The sequence below is a fragment of the Porites lutea genome, chromosome 10, assembly GCF_958299795.1.
Source record: "Porites lutea chromosome 10, jaPorLute2.1, whole genome shotgun sequence".
In the NCBI taxonomy this organism is placed as follows: domain Eukaryota; kingdom Metazoa; phylum Cnidaria; class Anthozoa; order Scleractinia; family Poritidae; genus Porites; species Porites lutea.
The window spans coordinates 17,525,680-17,547,545 of NC_133210.1; the positions used below are offsets into that span (position 1 = coordinate 17,525,680).

A 21,866-nucleotide genomic window follows, 5' to 3' on the forward strand; every position below is an offset into this window, starting at 1 on the left:
GTTAGGTATCTGCGTCTGCGCCGCCAAAATCTTCCCCGAACTCGCACAATTGAACCTGCTCGCAGGCTAACAGCCCCTCGATCTCCTTATCTTTCCCTCTCTTCTCTTTGTCTAAAAACCTTTACAGAAGATTCTCAAATCTGCTGTGATTTCTCGTCTTGTTCTTTGCGTTTATTTTCCCCTAATATTTCAATTATAGTCTCTATATTCATGACCAAAAGCATGCAAATGTGATCCTTACCTCAAGCGCAACATCAGCCGAAGGCAGCTGATTTCTATCTCTAAGAAAATTTAGAATGTACTTGAAATACGTCCCATCGCGGTCAATAAAGTATCGCCCCTCACTGTCAGTATCCAGGGTGTGTCTTCCGCTAAACATAGCCGCCAGCATTGAGTCTTTGTCCTTGGTGAGCGTTGACAGCGTGGTTACAAAATTGTATCCTCCAACATTTAGTGGAATCACACGTGGCAAGCACTGTACCGAGTAAAAGAGGAAGAGATAAAAATAGGTTATAGGGTACAGGTTATAGATTATATGCCTATGTACAGCTGCTACGACCCTTCTAACAAAATCGCGTTTCGCTCTGAAGTTTAAAAAATAATTTAAAAACTCATTAATAATTCAGAAAGAAAAACAAACGAAATTAATGCTTAACGAGTATCTTTATGTCTGATAAAGACACGGCTAAACTTTACGTCCAACTTTTTAGACCAAAATAACCGGAAATCTAAGTGCAAGAATGAGGTTATCTATTTCAGAGATTGTGAAGCCGTTAAAAAAACTCGTGTATTTTTGATCAGGTTTAAAAACTAGAAGCGAGGCATAAAGGCGCACCATAAAAGGTGTGAATAAGTACGGAATGAAGCACCTAGGAGTATAACTACCCACTAGAAAGAATGCTAGTCTTGACTTTTGTAGGGTTATCCCCAGCAATAAGCAACGGGTGCCCAAACTTAACTAAGGGTAATAAAGTTGGGACCAATAGTTCTCTTAACTATTGATTCGTGTCAAAGCACAGGCAGCCCAAGCGCACTATGTTTGGATTTGGGCTTCAGAGGTCGTTTGGTCGGAATACACTAGAATTATTAGTGTATTATCTGATGTCAAATAAATGCAAAGATCTTAAAGATATGAAGTCTTCTTGTTTGTCTATCTATACTAGAAGTCTTTAAGATAACGAAGGTCGATATTTCTTGCATTATTACATGTGATTCGGGCCCTTATTGTTCGAATTTTATCACATGTATTCGAATCTACAACGCTAAGAGAAAAAATCATGATCACGCGAAATATTGATTCAAATAGCTCCCTTACATTTAGTTCATAGCTACTCTGTGTCCTACGGCCGGTTAAACGCCGTTTAGTCGACTTTCTTTCCATCGAGTATTGTGTTCATTACTCGATAGAAAAGGTGTGGCTTTTTTAATCGCTTTGTTACTATGTTAGTCAGGAAGTTTAAATTCTTAGCAGCTGCTTCGGCCTTTGCTTTTACGTACCCTACTAAGGGACCGGTCATTATTTATCACCTGGGGGGGTCGGAGGATTTTGGGGGGGATCACTTGATTTTTAGGAGAACAGAGGGGGGGATCAGTCGTAACTGAGAGCCCAAAAGGGGGGATCACTGAAAATTTTGGAAGGATTCAGAGGGGGGACCACTCAAATCTGCTTGAACAATGCCAGTTTGAAAGCATACAACATAAATGTGCCCATTCTGCTGGGAGATGATAGCATTTGCAATCTCAATTTGTTCTAACACAACTTTATTTAAAAAACTGAAGTCTGTCACACTGGCGAATGTGTGCATTTCAATTTATATCGAGAAAGCTTTGTTTTAACGCTTTTATATTTTTCCTTTTATAACGTGCTCATGACTTAGCTAATATTCATCTTTAAACATGACAGGTGAATTCTAAATTGTGAACTATATAAACTTCTGATAACTGAAACATTGTAAAAAGCGTGTTTGTTTAAACATAAACCATTTATCGCCTCTCCAGGAATGGGCGTCCTGTGTCAGCTCTATACTAAATTCGATTCAACTGCTTCATCTGCCTCATCTTGAGCCTCATCATCCCATTCAACAACTTCATTTGCCTCTTGAGCCTCGTCATCCGATTCAACAGCAACATTTAGTCCCCTTCGGCAGGTTGACCCTGGACTTTGTGCCCTTAAAATGGCCGCTACTTGCTCTAGATTTTTTGCTAGGGTCGTGCTAAAAATACCCTTTTCTAGTAGCCATAGCAAAGGGTCTAGATGCAAACGCCTTGTTAGTTTCTTAGCAAAGTCAGCATTGATGCTATCTACAGGAGTAACTCTATCATTCTCTTCGATTGAACCGAAAATTTGCCCCGCGACCTCGATTGAGGTCAAGTTTCCTAAGAGATGACGTGCCCTCTGCTTGAGTCGCTTGTCCTTGGTTTTTCGGACCTTCCTCTTATTTTCCTTCTTTCTTCTTGACATTGTTGAGTTTGCGGTTTTCCCGCACAAGGGAAACTTCTTTGACAGGTAAATATGCGCTGTTGTCAACTTGTTGGATGCGGACTGAAGTTCCTCGTGCAGTGTAGTGATTCGCCTATGTGCTTCTTCTAAATAGGCCAACTCATCGCCTGCAAATGACTTTATCGATCAATGACCGTAAATCAGACGCACTGTTCAAAGTGTCATTTACAGTGCACGTCGAAAGGTGAATATGGGTACAAAGACATGGGGGGGGGGGGGATCACGAAAGTTATATATAGTTATGAGGGGGGATCACTTCAATAAAATAACATCTAAAGGGGGGATCGGCTAAATTTCATCGTGTTTAGCCCAAAATCCTCCGACCCCCCCCAGGTGATAAATAATGACCGGTCCCTAAAGAGACCCAGTTAGGGTAAAATCCGACAATCGACAGATAGCCTTGTACTAGCGAAATAACGAAGCGCCCACAGCGCGAGATGGTTCAGTAAAGCTGTTACAGCAACGAAGACGACCGCAAAAACAGTTGCAAAAGACCAACAGAGTTATAGTTTCCCCTTCAATAAGCGAAACATCGTGGCTAAGGACATAAGTCTCCCGGGGTGGAGGGGGGTTACCCGACCAATATTTCGGTATAAGTGAGCCGCTGAGGTTATGAAACCCTGACCCTGTGTAGAACAAAAAAATTCTATAACACGTACCCTGTTTAGGACAACACCCTCAATTTATTACCCTGTTTAGGACAAAGGACAAAATGCACGTCGTCTTGTTTTAAAGCCATCTTTTGGCAATTGCAATAAACTATTCACGTTAAAGTCATTGCTTTTGTGTACTTGGAGTACAAACAAATTTCATATAGCAAATAAAATCAATTGTTCAGGCAATACCCTGACGACAGACTCACACGAAATTTTATACCCAGACTAAGACAGAGAGGTCAAAAACCATACCCTGTCCAGTGGCACATGCCCTCTTTTAGGCCATAGAAGGAAGTAACCCCCCCGGTACTCCCTCCGGTCAGAGGACCTCATCATGACCATACGTACTATATTACCAAATCAATAGAGAGGTTTTAAAGACGTCTACGTCAAGCGCGAATTTGTACCAAGTGACCAAATTTCCCCTGTACTTGTCGTTTCTGTACATTTATTTCTACACTGAAATAAAGGTAATGGGTTCATGATAACCGTCACGAATATAGAGACATTAAGTGACCACTAAGCCCACTATGAGAATGTTGATGTAATTGCTGTAGTTACTGTAGTTGGTGTAGTTAGTGTAGTTGGTGTAGTTAGTGTAGTTGGTGTAGTAGCTGTAGTTGGTGTAGTAGCTATAGTTGGTGTAGTAGCTGTAGTTGCTGTAGTAGCTGTAGTTGCTGTAGTTGGTGTAGTTAATGTAGTTGCTGTAGTTAGTGTAGTTGGTGTAGTTAGTGTAGTTGGTGTAGTAGCTGTAGTTGGTGTAGTAGCTGTAGTTGCTCTAGTTGGTGTAGTTGGTGTAGTTGGCGTAGTAGCTGTAGCTAGTGTAGTAGCTGTAGTTGGTGTAGTTAGTGTAGTTGGTGTAGTAGCTGTAGTTGCTGTAGTTGGTGTAGTAGCTATAGTCGGTGTAGTAGCTGTAGTTGGTGTAGTAGCTGTAGTTGGTGTAGTTAATGTAGTTGGTGTAGTTGATGTAGTTAATGTAGTTGGTGTAGTTAGTGTAGTTGGTGTAGTAGCTGTAGTTGGTGTAGTAGCTGTAGTTGCTGTAGTTGGTGTAGTAGCTGTAGTTAGTGTAGTAGCTGTAGTTGGTGTAGTTAGTGTAGTTGGTGTAGTAGCTGTAGTTGGTGTAGTAGCTGTAGCTGGTGTAATTGCTGTAGTTGCTGTAGTTGGTGTAGTTGCTGTAGTTGCTGTAGTTGCTGTAGTTAATGTAGTTGGTGCAGTTGGTGTAGTTAATGTAGTTGGTGTAGTTAGTGTAGTTGGTGCAGTTAGTGTAGTTGGTGTAGTAGCTGTAGTTGGTGTAGTTAGTGTAGTTGGTGTAGTAGCTGTAGTTGCTGTAGTTGGTGTAGTAGCTGTAGTTAGTGTAGTAGCTGTTGTTCATGTAGTTGCTGTAGTTGCTGTAGTTGGTGTAGTTGGTGTAGTAGCTGTAGTTGCTGTAGTTAATGTAGTTGGTGTAGTTAGTGTAGTTGGTGTAGTAGCTGTAGTTGGTGTAGTAGCTGTAGTTGCTGTAGTTGGTGTAGTTGGTGTAGTTGGTGTAGTAGCTGTAGTTAGTGTAGTAGCCGTAGTTGGTGTAGATAGTGTAGTTGATGTAGTAGCTGTAGTTAGTGTAGTAGCTGTAGTTGGTGTAGTTGCTGTAGTTGCTGTAGTTGGTATAGTTGGTGTAGTAGCTGTAGTTGCTGTAGTTAATGTAGTTGGTGTAGTTAGTGTAGTTGGTGTAGTTAGTGTAGTTGGTGTAGTAGCTGTAGTTGGTGTAGTAGCTGTAGTTGGTGTAGTTGCTGTAGTTGGTGTAGTAGCTGTAGTTAGTGTAGTAGCCGTAGTTGGTGTAGTTAGTGTAGTTGATGTAGTAGCTGTAGTTAGTGTAGTAGCTGTAGTTGGTGTAGTTGCTGTTGTTGCTGTAGTTGGTGTAGTTGGTGTAGTAGCTGTAGTTGCTGTAGTTAATGTAGTTGGTGTAGTTAGTGTAGTTGGTGTAGTTAGTGTAGTTGGTGTAGTAGCTGTAGTTGGTGTAGTAGCTGTAGTTGGTGTAGTAGCTGTAGTTGCTGTAGTTGCTGTAGTTGCTGTAGTTGGTGTAGTTAATATAGTTAGTGTAGTTGGTGTAGTTAGTGTAGTAGGTGTAGTAGCTGTAGTTGGTATAGTAGCTGTAGTTGGTGTAGTTGGTGTAGTTGGTGTAGTTGGTGTAGTAGCCGTAGTTAGTGTAGTAGCCGTAGTTGGTGTAGTTAGTGTAGTTGATGTAGTAGCTGTAGTTAGTGTAGTTGCTGTAGTTGATGTAGTTGGTGTAGTTGCTGTAGTTGGTGTAGTTGCTGTAGTAGCTGTAGTTGCTGTAGTTAATGTAGTTGGTGTAGTTAGTGTAGTTGGTGTAGTTAGTGTAGTTGGTGTAGTAGCTGTAGTTGGTGTAGTAGCTGTAGTTGGTGTAGTAGGTGTAGTAGCTGTAGTTAGTGTAGTAGCCGTAGTTGGTGTAGTTAGTGTAGTTGATGTAGTAGCTGTAGTTAGTGTAGTAGCTGTAGTTGGTGTAGTTGCTGTAGTTGCTGTAGTTGCTGTAGTTAATGTAGTTGGTGTAGTTAGTGTAGTTGGTGTAGTAGCTGTAGTTGGTGTAGTAGCTGTAGTTGCTGTAGTTGCTGTAGTTAATGTAGTTGGTGTAGTTGGTGTAGTTGGTGTAGTTAATGTAGTTGGTGTAGTTGGTGTAGTTGGTGTAGTTAATGTAGTTGCTGTAGTTGGTCTAGTTAATGTAGTTGGTGTAGTTAGTGTAGTTGCTGTAGTTGCTGTAGTTTGTTTAGTAGCTGTAGTTGCTGTAGTTGCTGTAGTTGCTGTAGTTGGTGTAGTTGCTGTAGTTGGTGTAGTTAGTGTAGTTGGTGTAGTAAGTGTAGTTGGTGTAGTATAATTAGTAATTTTTTTTCTGCGGTATTTTCGCACATGTTTCATCACTAACAAACAATCATAAAAGCTAATTGTGATGGTCTGTACCTCGTGTAAGACTTTATATAATGTGCTAAGCCTATTAGGGACTGGATGGAATTGTGCTTATGGGGAGGGGGGGAGCGGGGGAGCGGGGGAGCGGGGGGGGGGGTTGATCATTGATAGTCGGGGAGTAATGCAAAAGAAAGAGTCTTCAGAATTCAGATTTCCAGAGTTTGGCATCTCTGCTGTAGTTCGATGTAGTTTGGTGTGGTTTCGATGTAGTTACTTTTTTTTAGTTGGTATAGTTGTAGGAATACGATGACGAGATTGTAATGTACATTCGATCACTTTTTCCCCCCTTTTTAAAGTTTCTTTTTACGTTCTCGCTAAAGAACGTAGTAGATTGACGACGGCCAACTAGTTTTCTCGCCAAAATGACACTTGTTTATGTACTTAGTAATTGGGAGGATCTCGAAAACGTTCTGGTGATTCTTGAAACTTATTCTCTCTAACGGGTAATTAATCTTATATAATGATGATATTTGATATAATTTCATTGAAATTATATGATGTCTTCACCTTTATTTCCTTTCTCTTAATATTTATGTAATTACGCTACACAATGTCTGACTGCATCTAGCACTTGAAATTTACGTATTATCTTCATTTTAGCGCCGTTTTCCCTATTTCCCTAAAATCTATGGTCATTAAACCTCAAATAGTGACCTCACCGTAAATACTTTAAAGCATTGTCATTATGTGAAAGTTTTGGTGAATCGAGAGTGCGATTTAGTATTCGTCTATTTTTGCCCGCATAAATAAAGAGCCCCTGGATCACATATATTAAATGACTATTGCGACTTACACGATTAACCCTTGTTTGTTACTTCATTGTTACATGTAAGTAAAGATTTGAAATAAAACTATTTTTTGTTGTTCTTGCTACTTTTGTGTTTGTTCATTTCCTTTTTTATTTCAATAATCGACCTCCGAGTTAATTTGTGTGCTGTAGAGCGGTTATAAAAATCAATACATGAGTTGTAGAGCTTTGCGACTTTTTCTGGTTTCTTTTTGCAAGATTTGATTCCCAACGACAGTAGGCAAAATTCCAAAATCATAAGTTCCAACACAGAAAAACTGCTACGTGTGTAATCCGCGCCTTCCCTTTGTAATAAAAATGGTTTTTCTGTTATTCTTTTAGTGAAAGATGTTTTAATAAACTTGCTTTTGTAGTTCTTTCTTTGCTTTGCTTTAGGTGAGTTTCTTCCGTTTCCACAGCTTTTGCATTTGCACTTATCCCCACATTTTATTCCCGCTTTCAAACATTTGCATCTACTTGAGTACTTTCTTTTTCTCCCAATACTTTGTTTTAATACCTCGCAACAGTTTAAAGTATTTGCATTTTTGTTGTTGACACCACAACGGCACTTTATTCGGATTTCCCGCATTGTCCTGCATTTTCCTTCAAATTGGGGTCTTGAAAGTTCAATCAATGAATCATAATGACCACTTTCCTCTTGTGTAAATGCGAGATACAGCGGCACATTGGAAATAGCCTGAACTTGTGGCGTAACGATTGTCAAAGGCCAATCTGTTACTGACGTTACAAGGACAAGGGGAAGGTGGAGGACATTGGCTGCGGCAAGTGGCATAGCATCACCAATACTCGCTGCAAAATGACCTGGCACTAGGAATCGTTTCGCTTCAGAATAATAGTCAAGGCCCGGTTGAACAAAGTGTTGGTATTGCTCGCTGTTACTTAACCATTCTTGAACCACTAATTGTCGCAAATTTCGTGCTATTTCGGTAATACTTTGTTGATTTTTGATTCCAAGTTTGCTGAATTGTTCTTCAACTTTTTCGTCGCATGTGGTCAACAAGTTCGATATCTGTAAAGCGAGCGAAAAAAAGAAGCAGTCCCCATCTTTTGGTAATGGTTGTCTTCTAAAATCCATATTTTCTGCGCGCTGATCAAGGATGCTTTGACTTGAATGATTGGTGTTATGTTCTTTATTCATTGACTGGAAAACCAATAGTGACCGACGGAAATCGTGACTTTCCAGTTCATCTAGTCCATTACCTTTTATGTTATTATAGATTTTGCTCGAAGAACTACATTAACTACACCAACTACACCAACTACACCAACTACATTAACTACAGCAACTACAGCAACTACACCAACTAACGCAACTACAGCAACTACACCAGCTACAGCTACTACACCAACTACAGCTACTACACTAACTACAGCTACTACACCAACTACACCAACTACACCAACTACACCAACTACAGCTACTACACCAACTACCGCAACTACACCAACTACACCAACTACATTACCTACACCAACTACACCAACTACATTAACTAAAGCAACTACACCAACTACAGCAACTACAGCAACTACACCAGCTACAGCTACTACACCAACTACAGCTACTACACCAACTACACTAACTACACTAACTACAGCTACTACACTAACTACAGCTACTACACCAACTACACCAACTACAGCAACTACAGCTACTACACCAACTACAGCTACTACACCAACTACACTAACTACACCAACTACACTAACTACACCAACTACATTACCTACAGCAACTACAGCTACTACACCAACTACACCAACTACACCAACTACAGCAACTACACCAACTACAGCCACTACACTAACTACAGCTACTACATCAACTACACTAACTACACCAACTACAGAAACTACACCACCTACAGCCACTACACTAACTACAGCTACTACACCAACTACACCAACTACAGCAACTACAGCTACTACACCAACTACAGCTACTACACCAACTACACTAACTACACCAACTACACTAACTACACCAACTACATTACCTACAGCAACTACAGCTACTACACCAACTACACCAACTACACCAACTACACCAACTACACCAACTACAGCTACTACACCAAGTACGGCAACTACACCAACTACAGCAACTACACCAACTACAGCCACTACACTAACTACAGCTACTACATCAACTACACTAACTACACCAACTACAGCAACTACACCACCTACAGCCACTACACTAACTACAGCTACTACACCAACTACACCAACTACAGCAACTACAGCTACTACACCAACTACAGCTACTACACCAACTACACCAACTACACTAACTACACCAACTACAGCTACTACACTAACTACAGCTACTACACCAACTACACCAACTACACAAACTACACCAACTACAGCTACTACACCAAGTACGGCAACTACACCAACTACAGCCACTACACTAACTACAGCTACTACATCAACTACACTAACTACACCAACTACAGCAACTACACCACCTACAGCCACTACACTAACTACAGCTACTACACCAACTACACCAACTACAGCAACTACAGCTACTACACCAACTACAGCTACTACACCAACTACACTAACTACACCAACTACACTAACTACACCAACTACATTAACTACAGCAACTACAGCTACTACACCAACTACACCAACTACACCAACTACACCAACTACAGCCACTACACTAACTACAGCTACTACATCAACTACACTAACTACAACAACTACAGCAACTACACCACCTACAGCCACTACACTAACTACAGCTACTACACCAACTACACCAACTACAGCAACTACAGCTACTACACCAACTACAGCTACTACACCAACTACACTAACTACACCAACTACAGCTACTACACTAACTACAACTACTACACCAACTACACCAACTACACCAACTACAGCTACTACACCAAGTACGGCAACTACACCAACTACCGCAACTACACCAACTACAGCCACTACACCAACTACAGCAACTACACCACCTACAGCCACTACACTAACTACAGCTACTACACCAACTACACCAACTACAGCAACTACAGCTACTACACCAACTACAGCTACTACACCAACTACACTAACTACACCAACTACACTAACAACACCAACTACATTAACTACACCGACTACAGCAACTACAGCAACTACACCAACTACAGCAACTACATCAACTACACCAACTACAGCTACTACACCAACTACAGCTACTACACCAACTACACTAACTACACCAACTACACTAATTACACCAACTACATTAACTACACCAACTACACCAACTACATTAACTACACCAACTACAGCAACTACACCAACTACAGCAACTACAGCAACTACACCAGCTACAGCTACTACACCAACTACAGCTACTACACCAACTACACCAACTACACTAACTACACCAACTACAGCTACTACACTAACTACAGCTACTACACCAACTACAGCAACTACACCAACTACACCAACTACAGCTACTACACCAAGTACGGCAACTACATCAACTACACCAACTACATTAACGACATCAACTACGGCAACTACACCAACTACATTAACTACAGCAACTACAGCAACTACAGCGACTACAGCTACTACACCAACTACACTAACTACACCAACTACACTAACTACACCAACTACAGCTACTACACTAACTACAGCTACTACACCAACTACACCAACTACAGCAACTACACCTACTAAACTAACTACACCAACTACACTAACTACATTAACTATTCTAACTACAGCAACTACAGCAACTACAGCTACTACACCAACTACGGCTACTACACCAACTATACTAACTACACCAACTACACTAACTACACCAATTACATTAACTACAGCAACTACAGCTACTACAGCAACTACAGCAACTACAGCAACTACAGCAACTACAGCAACTACAGCTACTACACTAACTACAGCTACTACATCAACTACACTAACTACACCAACTACGGCTACTACACTAACTACAGCTACTACTCCAACTACAGCAACTACACCAACTACAGCTACTACACCAACTACAGCTACTACACCAACTACAGCTACTACACCAACTACACTAACTACACCAACTACACTAACTACACCAACTACAGTAACTACACCAACTACATTAACTACAGCAACTACAGCTACTACACCAACTACACTAACTACACCAACTACATTAACTACAGCAACTACAGCTACTACACCAACTACACCAACTACAGCAACTACAGCAACTACACCAACTACAGCTACTACACTAACTACAGCTACTACATCAACTACAGTAACTACACCAACTACGGCTACTACACTAACTACAGCTACTACACCAACTACAGCAACTACACCAACTACAGCTACTACACCAACTACAGCTACTACAGCAACTACAGCAACTACACCAACTACAGCTACTACACCAACTACAGCTACTACACCAACTACAGCTACTACACCAACTACACTAACTACACCAACTACGGCTACTACACTAACTACAGCTACTACACCAACTACAGGAACTACACCAACTACAGCTACTACACCAACTACAGCTACTACACCAACTACACTAACTACACCAACTACACTAACTACACCAATTACATTAACTACAGCAACTACAGCTACTACACCAACTACAGCAACTACAGCAACTACAGAAACTACAGCGACTACAGCTACTACACTAACTACAGCTACTACATCAACTACACTAACTACACCAACTACGGCTACTACACTAACTACAGCTACTACTCCAACTACAGCAACTACACCAACTACAGCTACTACACCAACTACAGCTACTACACCAACTACAGCTACTACACCAACTACACTAACTACACCAACTACACTAACTACACCAACTACAGTAACTACACCAACTACATTAACTACAGCAACTACAGCTACTACACCAACTACATTAACTACAGCAACTACAGCTACTACACCAACTACACCAACTACAGCAACTACACCAACTACACCAACTACAGCTACTACACTAACTACAGCTACTACATCAACTACAGTAACTACACCAACTACGGCTACTACACTAACTACAGCTACTACACCAACTACAGCAACTCTTCAACTACAGCTACTACACCAACTACAGCTACTACACCAACTACAGCTACTACACCAACTACACTAACTACACCAACTACGGCTACTACACTAACTACAGCTACTACACCAACTACAGGAACTACACCAACTACAGCTACTACACCAACTACAGCTACTACACCAACTACACTAACTACACCAACTACACTAACTACACCAATTACATTAACTACAGCAACTACAGCTACTACACCAACTACAGCAACTACATAAACTACAGCAACTACAGCAACTACAGCTACTACACTAACTACAGCTACTACATCAACTACACTAACTACACCAACTACGGCTACTACACTAACTACAGCTACTACACCAACTACAGCAACTACACCAACTACAGCTACTACACTAACTACAGCTACTACACCAACTACAGCTACTACACCAACTACACTAACTACACCAACTACACTAACTACACCAACTACACTAACTACACCAACTACATTAACTACAGCAACTACAGCTACTACACCAACTACACCAACTATAGCAACTACACCAACTACACCAACTACAGCTACTACACTAACTACACCAACTACACTAACTACATTAACTACACCAACTACAGCAACTACACTAACTGCACCAACTACATTAACTACACCAACTACAGCAACTACAGCTACTACACCAACTACAGCTACTACACCAACTACAGCAACTACAGCTACTACACCAACTACAGTAACTACACCAACTACAGCTACTACACCAACTACAGCTACTACACCAACTACACTAACTACACCAACTACAGTAACTACAGCAATTACATCAACATTCTCATAGTGGGCTTAGTGGTCACTTAATGTCTCTATATTCGTGACGGTTATCATGAACCCATTACCGAAATAAATTAGTAGTTTCACCCAATTTTTGTATCTATAAGAATTGTTTTGAGCTGCTTTTATTTGCTCATTTTCTATTTTGGGAAACTCTCAACCTGAACTGACATTTTCCTTTTGCCGTATATCTGAAGCTTTCTGTAAATATCCTATTTTGTGCTCAGCCACCTTATTCCGCACCTACTAAACGCCGATCTATTTACCATTTCTTCACAACTATCCCGCAGATTTAATACCATCGGAATTGCGGCTTTCGAAGCCAGAAATTTTCTTTTTTTGCGGGGTACCAAAGTCAGTATGCCGAACTGAGAATTACTGAGTTCGCCAGCCAAATCGAAGTAACTTTTTCAGAAAAGCAATGTATGTGAGAAGCGAGGAGGTATTACGTGATTTTCAAAAATGATTAAAATGTCTAAAATATGATATCTAAAAAACTCAGTTCAGTTTCAAAGGAATCATTTGATACAGTTTTTGATATATTTTTTGTAATATTTTGATATTTTTAATTGGCCTTTGGAGCGGTTCTCTACGTTGGTTTAGTTTTTCCGAGAGAGAATAATTCTAGTCTCAAATACTCAGTCCTGCTGAAGTCTTGATTGCGGTCCATGGTTTAAGTCCCAATACTGGTAAATTCAATTCACAAAAACACTACTGTGAAAAGTTTACAAGTGACTGGTGACACCGTGTTATTTGGTCCAAAAAATTAAAGGTTGCTAGAAGTAAAACAAATTTTTCCTAGTTACAACAGCAATGAGTTGCGAAAGCCTTGTAGAAACTACTGTACATGTATAAAATCTCTGGTACGCTGCGGATGAATCTCTCACTATCTGAGTGCGTAGTATTGAATTTCCCTTTCACCACCTTATACAAAGAATTAAAGCCGGTTGGCCTGGTGTTTGTAAAAGAAAGGAGTTGATAAAACAGACAACAACTTACTGAAACAGACTTCTCGGTTTCACAGTGACCAACCATGTCTCTGCTACTGCTCCTCGTACACGGGGGAATCCCTTGCATCGATGGAGCAAATTAGGAATGTACTAAACAATTTATGTGTAATGCTTGCGTAACCTACAGAAGATAAACACAGAATTAGGTGTCAAACTTAGCGCCCTGAGAACCAATGGGGATTTCCTTCACCCTAACTCCCCCTCCCCTCACCAACATCACCAGCCCCTTGTAAGGACTATTACGATAAGCAGCATCGAGAAAAGGCTGAATGCATATTTGTCAGTGATTTGTTAACCCTAAATAGTCCATTTTCGAATTACAAATTACTGATGAATACAAACATTAACGACGCACTCATACAAGGTTACCCTCGACAAAAAGTAAAATATTCACAAATTCCGGCAAGTGAGTGTTTGAAATTTGAAAATACACAATAGACAGGGTAATAAACAGGTTTTCTTCTCGTTGGAATTGGTGAATATTTTACATTATGTCGAGGCTAAGCCTGTAAAAACGCGTCTTCAGTTCATTATTCAGCGGTCATAGTGATCTCGAAACGGTAGGTACTGGACCATCAATACAACTGAGGCCCCACTTGCTCAAAAGGTGGATAGCGCTATCCACCGGATAAATCTCTATCCAGTGGATAGTGCAATTGGTTTCCCTAATACTTATTCATTGGATAGAGATTCATCCGATGGATAGCGCTATCCACCTTTTGAACAATTTGTATTTACACTTTAAAAATGGTGTCTTATACAAAGGTGCAAATGAGAGTGATATTAGAAAGTTTTAAGATTCACGGCAAACGTCAGATTTACGTTAAGAATTTCTCAAAATAGAAAATAAGCAGATAAAAACAGCTAAAAACAATTCTTATGGAAAAAATTGCCTGAAACTACTAAATTATGTGTTAAAATAATGAACTGTAAACGACAAGTAAAGAGGAAACTTGGTCACGTGGTACAAATTCGCGTTTGCCGTAAGACGTTAACGTGATATTTAGTTTGCTGAACCCTAAGACGGCAAAGACGGTACCTGCATGCAAACTCTCAGTTTCCAGTAAGCTCATCTCTACCCGGACCCCCCCCCCCCCCACCTCCCCCTAGTTTTTAGTTTTTTTTAAGCATGACAAAAAGCAATCCAAATCGACCCGACCTACATTTATGAACGAACGTCAACGCCTGTTCTCGAAACCTTAAATCTCGTTTTTGTAAAAATTCCCGACTCTGTTCGAAAAAAAATAACACTGACTTTCTACCCCCGTTCCCCTCCAAACTGAAAAACTGTAGTTTTACCCCCGATGTTCCGAATCTCCTGAGAATTTAAACCAGGAAGAATTTCATAATCTGCGTGGATCTGCAAGCAGGCTCAGCTCTCGCAGACCAGGTGTTTACTGTAACTACCTTCACCCGCGAACGTATTCAGGGTAAAGGGTGACTTTCCAATAAAATATATGTACAAATTACTTTCAATGTCCACATAAAATTTACGGCAACAGAATAAAGTCAATAATTATGATTTTAACACTTGGAGAATTATTATAATTTTAAGCTGTGGAGTCGGTGATGGGTCTGGAAAATGAGAAATACTTAGCGAATGAAACTCAACAAAATTTGGGAATAAAAAACTATCAAACCAAAAACTTTCTTTAAATGTTCACGTTTTTGAAAAAAAAAATTACAAAGCTTAGAATTATTCACATTTTCTGAGACAAGAGAGGCTGCCAGACTGTTTATTTTCGTGCGGTAGGCTTTTGTACATGCAAATTTTCCCCCTTGGCTGATTTGACCAAATTTCTCTTTTTTATAATACGACAACAGCAAGTTGTGAAACAATGATTTTGTTCGAATTTTAGAATCTTTTCTTTTGTCAGGAGAATTCGTACATCATTTGGCCCTGGAATGACTTAGAAATAACGATATTATTTTTTTTCCAAAAAATATTCCGGTCATAGAAAATGCAATGAGAATTCAAATTTGGACGCTGAAAAAAATTAAAATTATATCGGGTGTTTCAAACTACTTTGACAGTTTAATTTAAAATTTGTATTTGGTCCGATCGACTTTCAGAGGGAATTCTGAAAAATCTCCATGAAAACATATATATATATGGATCCATAGTAATCGCTACGATTTTCTTATGTGTATATGCGAGAGAAATTTGCTTTAAAATAAAGTAAATCAATATTGGATTACCTCAGCGGACAATTTCTGAGTTTTGTCGATCTCTTGCAGCATGGGAAATGTAGGATTATTTTTCCTCTTCGATGTCGATTCCTTTTATTATTTAGCTATTCCTGATGTAGTACGGTTTTGTTATTCAGTCAAGACGGAGTCAAGGGTTTTACATAAGCCGTCAGTCTATTGTCTTTTCACACCAAAACCACAGCACCTGCTAAGCTGTTTTAAAATATCGTGGGAGACTGGTGACAAATTTGGATCCAGCCCTTCGCAGTTTATTTCGACCTTATGACCACAGTTGTTTTGCAGTCAATTAAGTCCCAAAAACTGTCACTCTTTCCCTGACTCATGTTACTGACTAGCAAGGAAAAACACTTGTATAAAAAAAGTAATTGTCCCAAGCACTCGGTTTTGAACTTGTCAAGATCGCTTCACGTATCTTGACACGGGATTAAATTCGTTAGGGCGAAATCTGTGTCTTTTATTCCTACTCCGTAACGCTTCTAAGAGAGGGTGTCTGTTTTGCTATAATGGTAATTTCTTCGACACTTAATGCATTAAAACACTTTAACAAACGTTTTTTCAAAGAATGTGAAAAGCAACAAAAGGAGGGCTTTTTAAAATAGTCTTATTATTTACGACAATAGTCGGCGCCCTTTAATAAAGATATTAAACTGGGAAAGAGACAATCTCAAAGGAAGACACCGAAATACCGGCTGAGACATCCCAACAATGAATCGAGACAGCAGATAGGAGCTCTAAAGATGATTCCTCCCCAGCTGAGAGCGCGCGCGCAAGGAGTGATGCGGTTTTCCTCTCTCCCCATCACTCCTCGCGCTCTCTTCGGTCACGCTTCTTGAGTTCCGTCCTCTGCGTGACAACTCGCGTGCGATCCAAATAGCTGAGAGACGACTGGGGACGAATGCGGGTCCAGTTACGGCTTTTTTCCGCTTTGCCATGAGTTTCCCTCCATCCGATCACAAGACGAAAACTACGTCAAAATCCATCACTTGATCAGGATTCAGCGACGGCAAAGAAAGCTTGTCCTTAACAAGAAAATTGCGATGCTTTAGAAAGTCGGTAACCTGATTTTGTTGTGGTTCAATACATGACATGATAAAGTACCAAAAAATAAAAACGAAACGCTTTGAAGTCGACTGTGGCTTTGATCCAAGAAGGAAATTTATCCAAAATGAAGAACTGGCGATGGAGATGGAATTTGATGAAAACTTTTTTATTGCCTGTTCTAATAGTAAATGGGCATTGTACAATGACCCTGTAAATACTACTTAAGTTGACTGAGTATACATTTCAGTTTATTCTTTAAATAATCGCCAGTTTATCAAATCAACGGGTAGAAGACAGGAAATAACGAAGAGGTGTAACTAAAAACTAGTCGTTCAAATTAATAAATTACTAGCCATAACTTTATTCCGAACCCTTATGTCAAAAAAACTTTTTTGGAAGGTTAGATTTGCCCCACAAATTTGCAGTTAACCGAAAGGCTTGAAAATCGCTTTGCGTATCCGAATAGGCGTTCTATTCTAGAATCCTACCGAATGGCTACAACAGTGCGTGCCCGAAAACTCTGAATTCCTTTCTGCTTCCTAACTAGGTGATGTCGATTAACGTAATAACCACTGAAATTTCATGTTTGATTTCCCACTAATTAAATTCAACCACGATTTGATAGAATTTGGAGGGTCGCTCCATCAGACAAGAGAAAACAATTTTCCAGTGTTATGGATCAGATTGCTGAACAAGCCGGAGTTAAAAATCCTTCCCAATAATTATTTGTCTTTATCAAGAATATAAAACCATTTGAGGTACATGTACAGTTACCTCTTTCTGAGACAGAGATGTCCGAGTTATTGAGAGTAAACTAATAGTCTAGGAATAAAGAAAGGCAGGTGTACCATAGGTGTACGTTATAGCGAGGTGTCCGTAAAGAGGTATTCGTTAGAGTGTTTTCGATCATAACCTGTATGGAGTTTATCGAGTGTGTGATATAAACCTGTTGAAGTAAACAGGAAAAAAGTAATTTCCATTCTCCTAGCTGAATTTACTTACCCCCGCAAAAAAATAACCCTGGTCGTTAAATCTTAGTAAACCCAAGCGTTCTATATATATGAGGCAGTCGAAGTTCATTGATATCAGCAGCGCAGCGGCAAGAAATCGCGAGCACGTAGTTTAAAATAAAACAAATTTGTCTACCTTCGGTCCTATTCAGTCCAGCTTGCTTTCTAGTGAGGTATACTTTATTTCTAGCTTTTCTTCACAAGAGTTATAGATTATACTTCATTCCCTTCGGCCAGTTGCGACTTGAATTTCAAACACTGACGTTGACCGTTTCTGCAAGCTCTTGATTGGATGTTCTAATTGAAAGGTTGAGAGGCCAAGCTCCAGGAACGAGGAAGTTGTTTAAAGCCCGATGGTTCGAACTATAACATTAAACGATAAAGAACTTGGCTGTGCAACTGAATTCCTGTACGCATTCTACAGCTGCTTCTAGCACGACTTAAACTTATTTTCGACTATTTTTCTTCCACCTAATAATAGTGTCCACTTAAATAAAATTAGGCTGAAAAGTATTGAGTATTCGTGAGAGCAGAAACCCTATTCTTCCTTTTTTCTGCGAACAAGGAACCGGCATGCAGGAGTCTTGGGTTTCCTTGATCCTTGCTTCACGTGGACAGAAGCCAATTACTGACGTGAAAAGGTCACGTCCCTTTTTAGTAGGGCATGTTCATATAAAAAGACCCTTACACACTCATCACGAGACATTTGGCCCAAGAGACAAATTGTCATTTTGTTTATCATTCGATGCAAATTTTTCTTCTTTTGTCATTGGCCGAGAGCCAATGGCAGAAGATATTCATTAAAAAATTAACTCGGTGACTGAATGATAAAACAGTTATTGAACTCGGTTATCGCAAATTATTGCAGATCAATTATTTTGATCCGCTCGCCACAGACAAATAACGATATTTTTGGAGGTCGCTTGTTCAAACCCCAGCCGGACCAATAATCAGGGTCTTAAAAAAACTGAGGAGAATATGCTGCCTTTGTTGTGACATCTACAAATGGTTAGACATTCTAGTCTTCTCGAATAAGGATGAAAAACCATAGGTCCCGTCTCACAGCTCTTTTCTGATTCGTGTGGGACGTAAAAGAACCCTCACTGCTGTTCGTAAAGAGTAGGGGGCATAGACCCCGGTGGTGTGGTACAAACCTTTCATGGTCTGGGTTGGTAATGAAGGGGTTGAAATCACTTGGGACCAAGAGAGGATAAAGGGGACAGAGAAAGCATCCCCCATACACACCCTATTCCATAGGTAATTCGTCTCGAGATATTTTTAAGACCACAGATCCCAAGAGGAATAATTGTTTTAGTAAAATCCAACTAGTTGGTCAAAAATATTGAGACAAAACAACTTTAGCTAACAAACGCGATTTAGCCACCATTGTTTTGGTTTTCAAAGCCGGCGCTTTTCGCTACTAGTGGGCTATAAATTGTTGGTCTGAAAAGAAGGGTTTCGTGACAATCCAAAACCGGAAGGAATTATTGTATTCTTGTGTAACATTCTCGTTATTTATTTCCCGCAAATATAAAACGTCCGCTATACAAATACACTTTCAATTCCTTGAGTTAAAATGGCATAGACGTTTTCGTAATTGTACGCGTTTTCTAAGAAATAATAAGACCACCGCACGTCCACATTTGCGTATTTTTATTATAAAATGATACATTTTTATGCGTTTTGGCTTGAGTGCACACCAAGCAGGCGGTTGTGGAGAATCTTTGGGCCATACGGAGAAGAGTCTTTTGCTAATGAAAGCCTATCCTTTTAGCGTTGGTACGAACAGGGGCTATGAATGTCTCGCCCATGTAAGGTAATCCAGATTCCAGAATACAGGAAATTTTTGCTTGTGGAATCCGGAATCCTGGGTTTTGGAATCCGAAATACAGCTCAAGGAATCCGGAATCCCACTAATAATTGGAATCCAGAATCCAAGTTCCACTGACAAAGACTAGAATCCAGTACCTAGAGTACGGAATCCACAGTATATAATCCAGAATCCAAAACTGTGTTAGATTCCCTTACATGCGGCGAAATGTCCTTAATGCCAAGACCTAACTGACCACCGGGAAGACCGCGCGCTTGAAAACAGACGCATGCGCAGTTGCGCGATACTTTGTTGAGGCCTTTGACGTTTTTTTTAAAGGAAAACTGAAGTAAATGACATGCAAAGGTTTTTCGAGTCCGCCCATTTATCGCAAAAAATACTTACAATAAAATTATTAAAAAGTACCCCTTTGAATACAGGAGTCTCTCCTATATCGTCGCCGCTTTAAACGTCACTAGCAGCGAGGAACGAGGAGTGACTACTCTATCATGGCAGGGTACGAATTTAACCCTATCGCTAACCCCCAACAAGCTATAATCGAAAAATCATTCAGGCATTTGCGTTACTGACCTCCGATAGCAAAACTACAATAGCTCTTAAAATGAGCCAATTCAAAAAGCAAGCCAGTCAGAGTAACCACAGCATACAGTTCACGTTATGTGGTGCTCACGCGCTTTCACGTGTCGCGTGGTTGTCGAACTTTTACATTATACGAAAAGTTGACAAAAAGAAAAAAAAAATTAAAGTACTTTAAGTGACCTTATCAACAACAACAATTAAAAAGCAATTTTTCAAAGAAATTCCTCAAGACAAGTAAAAGCGAACAAAAAATAGACGCGACTTACAGTTAGAAATTTGTAATATAGTATAAATGGGTGTAAAATGATGAAAATTAGGATTTGTTCGAAAAAAAAGAAGACAGAAATTGTTTAAACCCTTATTTAAAAATCTCATTTCAGTCGTTAGGAACAGCTTAAAAATCAGGACATAATTTACAGTTTCATTTATGATGTTTAGTAATACATGATAACTTCTGCTATATTTACTGAACTTCAAGGTAGGCATGCATCTAAAAGTAACAGAAAAGAAAAAAAAAGTATTAAAAACCTAAATTAATAAAATGGAGTAAAAAAATACTTTCCCGAGCACCCCCTTTCCCCATCCTTCGTTAACTTTTCTAATGGTCCGTTCCTTAGGCTGGGAGGCACGAAGGGACATATTATAGGGACATGCTGTGACAGGGACTGAAATGGTGCAAGAGATGTGTGCCCTTATGCATTCTAATTCAGGTACAATTGATCCTCTCCATAAAGGCCACCTTGGGGACAGAAGAAAGTGGCCGTTGTAGGGAGGGTTAAGGGGGCTGTGTCACGGCAGTCCAGTTCATTTTGTCTAATTTTGCCAATTACTCGCCCTCAATCGCTATGGAAATTAAAAGAAGCAAAGAAATTACATGTAAATGACAAAATGAGAGATCCAAGACAAACGAATATGTCTCCTGCGCATTATTTTTGAAGTTGCAAGCAGCAGGGATCAACTTTGAAAAACTGTTCGGCTGAACAGTTTTCAAAAACTCTAATTTCAATCCATTTCAATCTTCTTCAGTTTTGCCCATCCGTGGAATCTGTTGTTTCTGTTGTGTTATTTTAACCTTCCTTTAATATTTTAAACGGTTATTTTTATGTTTCTCTTAATTTATCGGGCTTTTTGTAATTACCTAATTTGTCTGAGTTTCGTGACACAGCTCCTTTAAACAAGAGTCAATGTATGGACTTTCCGCGAAAAAAAGTGGCCGTTCTAGAGAGGTGCCCGTTAGCGAAGGTTTGACAATAAAACCATTTTTGGGGAAAATTTGTGTTCGCGATACTGTATGTAGCAAAAAACAACTGAAGA

The 21,866-nt window shown here is 39.8% G+C and overlaps 2 protein-coding genes across 2 annotated transcripts in view; both read right to left on the bottom strand.

Moving 5' to 3' along the window:
- Positions 1 to 16,264, bottom strand: part of LOC140950022 (BTB/POZ domain-containing protein KCTD7-like) — an 18,115-nt gene extending 1,851 nt beyond the window's left edge. The window contains exons 1-3 of the mRNA XM_073399180.1: positions 16,080 to 16,264; positions 13,870 to 14,001; positions 242 to 475 (exon numbers count right to left, since the gene is read on the bottom strand). Of these exons, the coding sequence (XP_073255281.1) occupies positions 242 to 475; positions 13,870 to 13,947 (312 nt within the window). The 5' untranslated portion in view covers positions 13,948 to 14,001; positions 16,080 to 16,264. The remainder of the gene's footprint in view (positions 1 to 241; positions 476 to 13,869; positions 14,002 to 16,079) is intronic.
- Positions 16,265 to 19,780: 3,516 nt separating this feature from the next.
- The window catches only part of LOC140950184 (uncharacterized), a 13,098-nt gene continuing 11,012 nt past the window's right edge, over positions 19,781 to 21,866 (bottom strand). Inside the window, exon 7 of the mRNA XM_073399381.1 lies at positions 19,781 to 21,042. Within this exon, the coding sequence (XP_073255482.1) occupies positions 21,016 to 21,042 (27 nt within the window). The 3' untranslated portion in view covers positions 19,781 to 21,015. The remainder of the gene's footprint in view (positions 21,043 to 21,866) is intronic.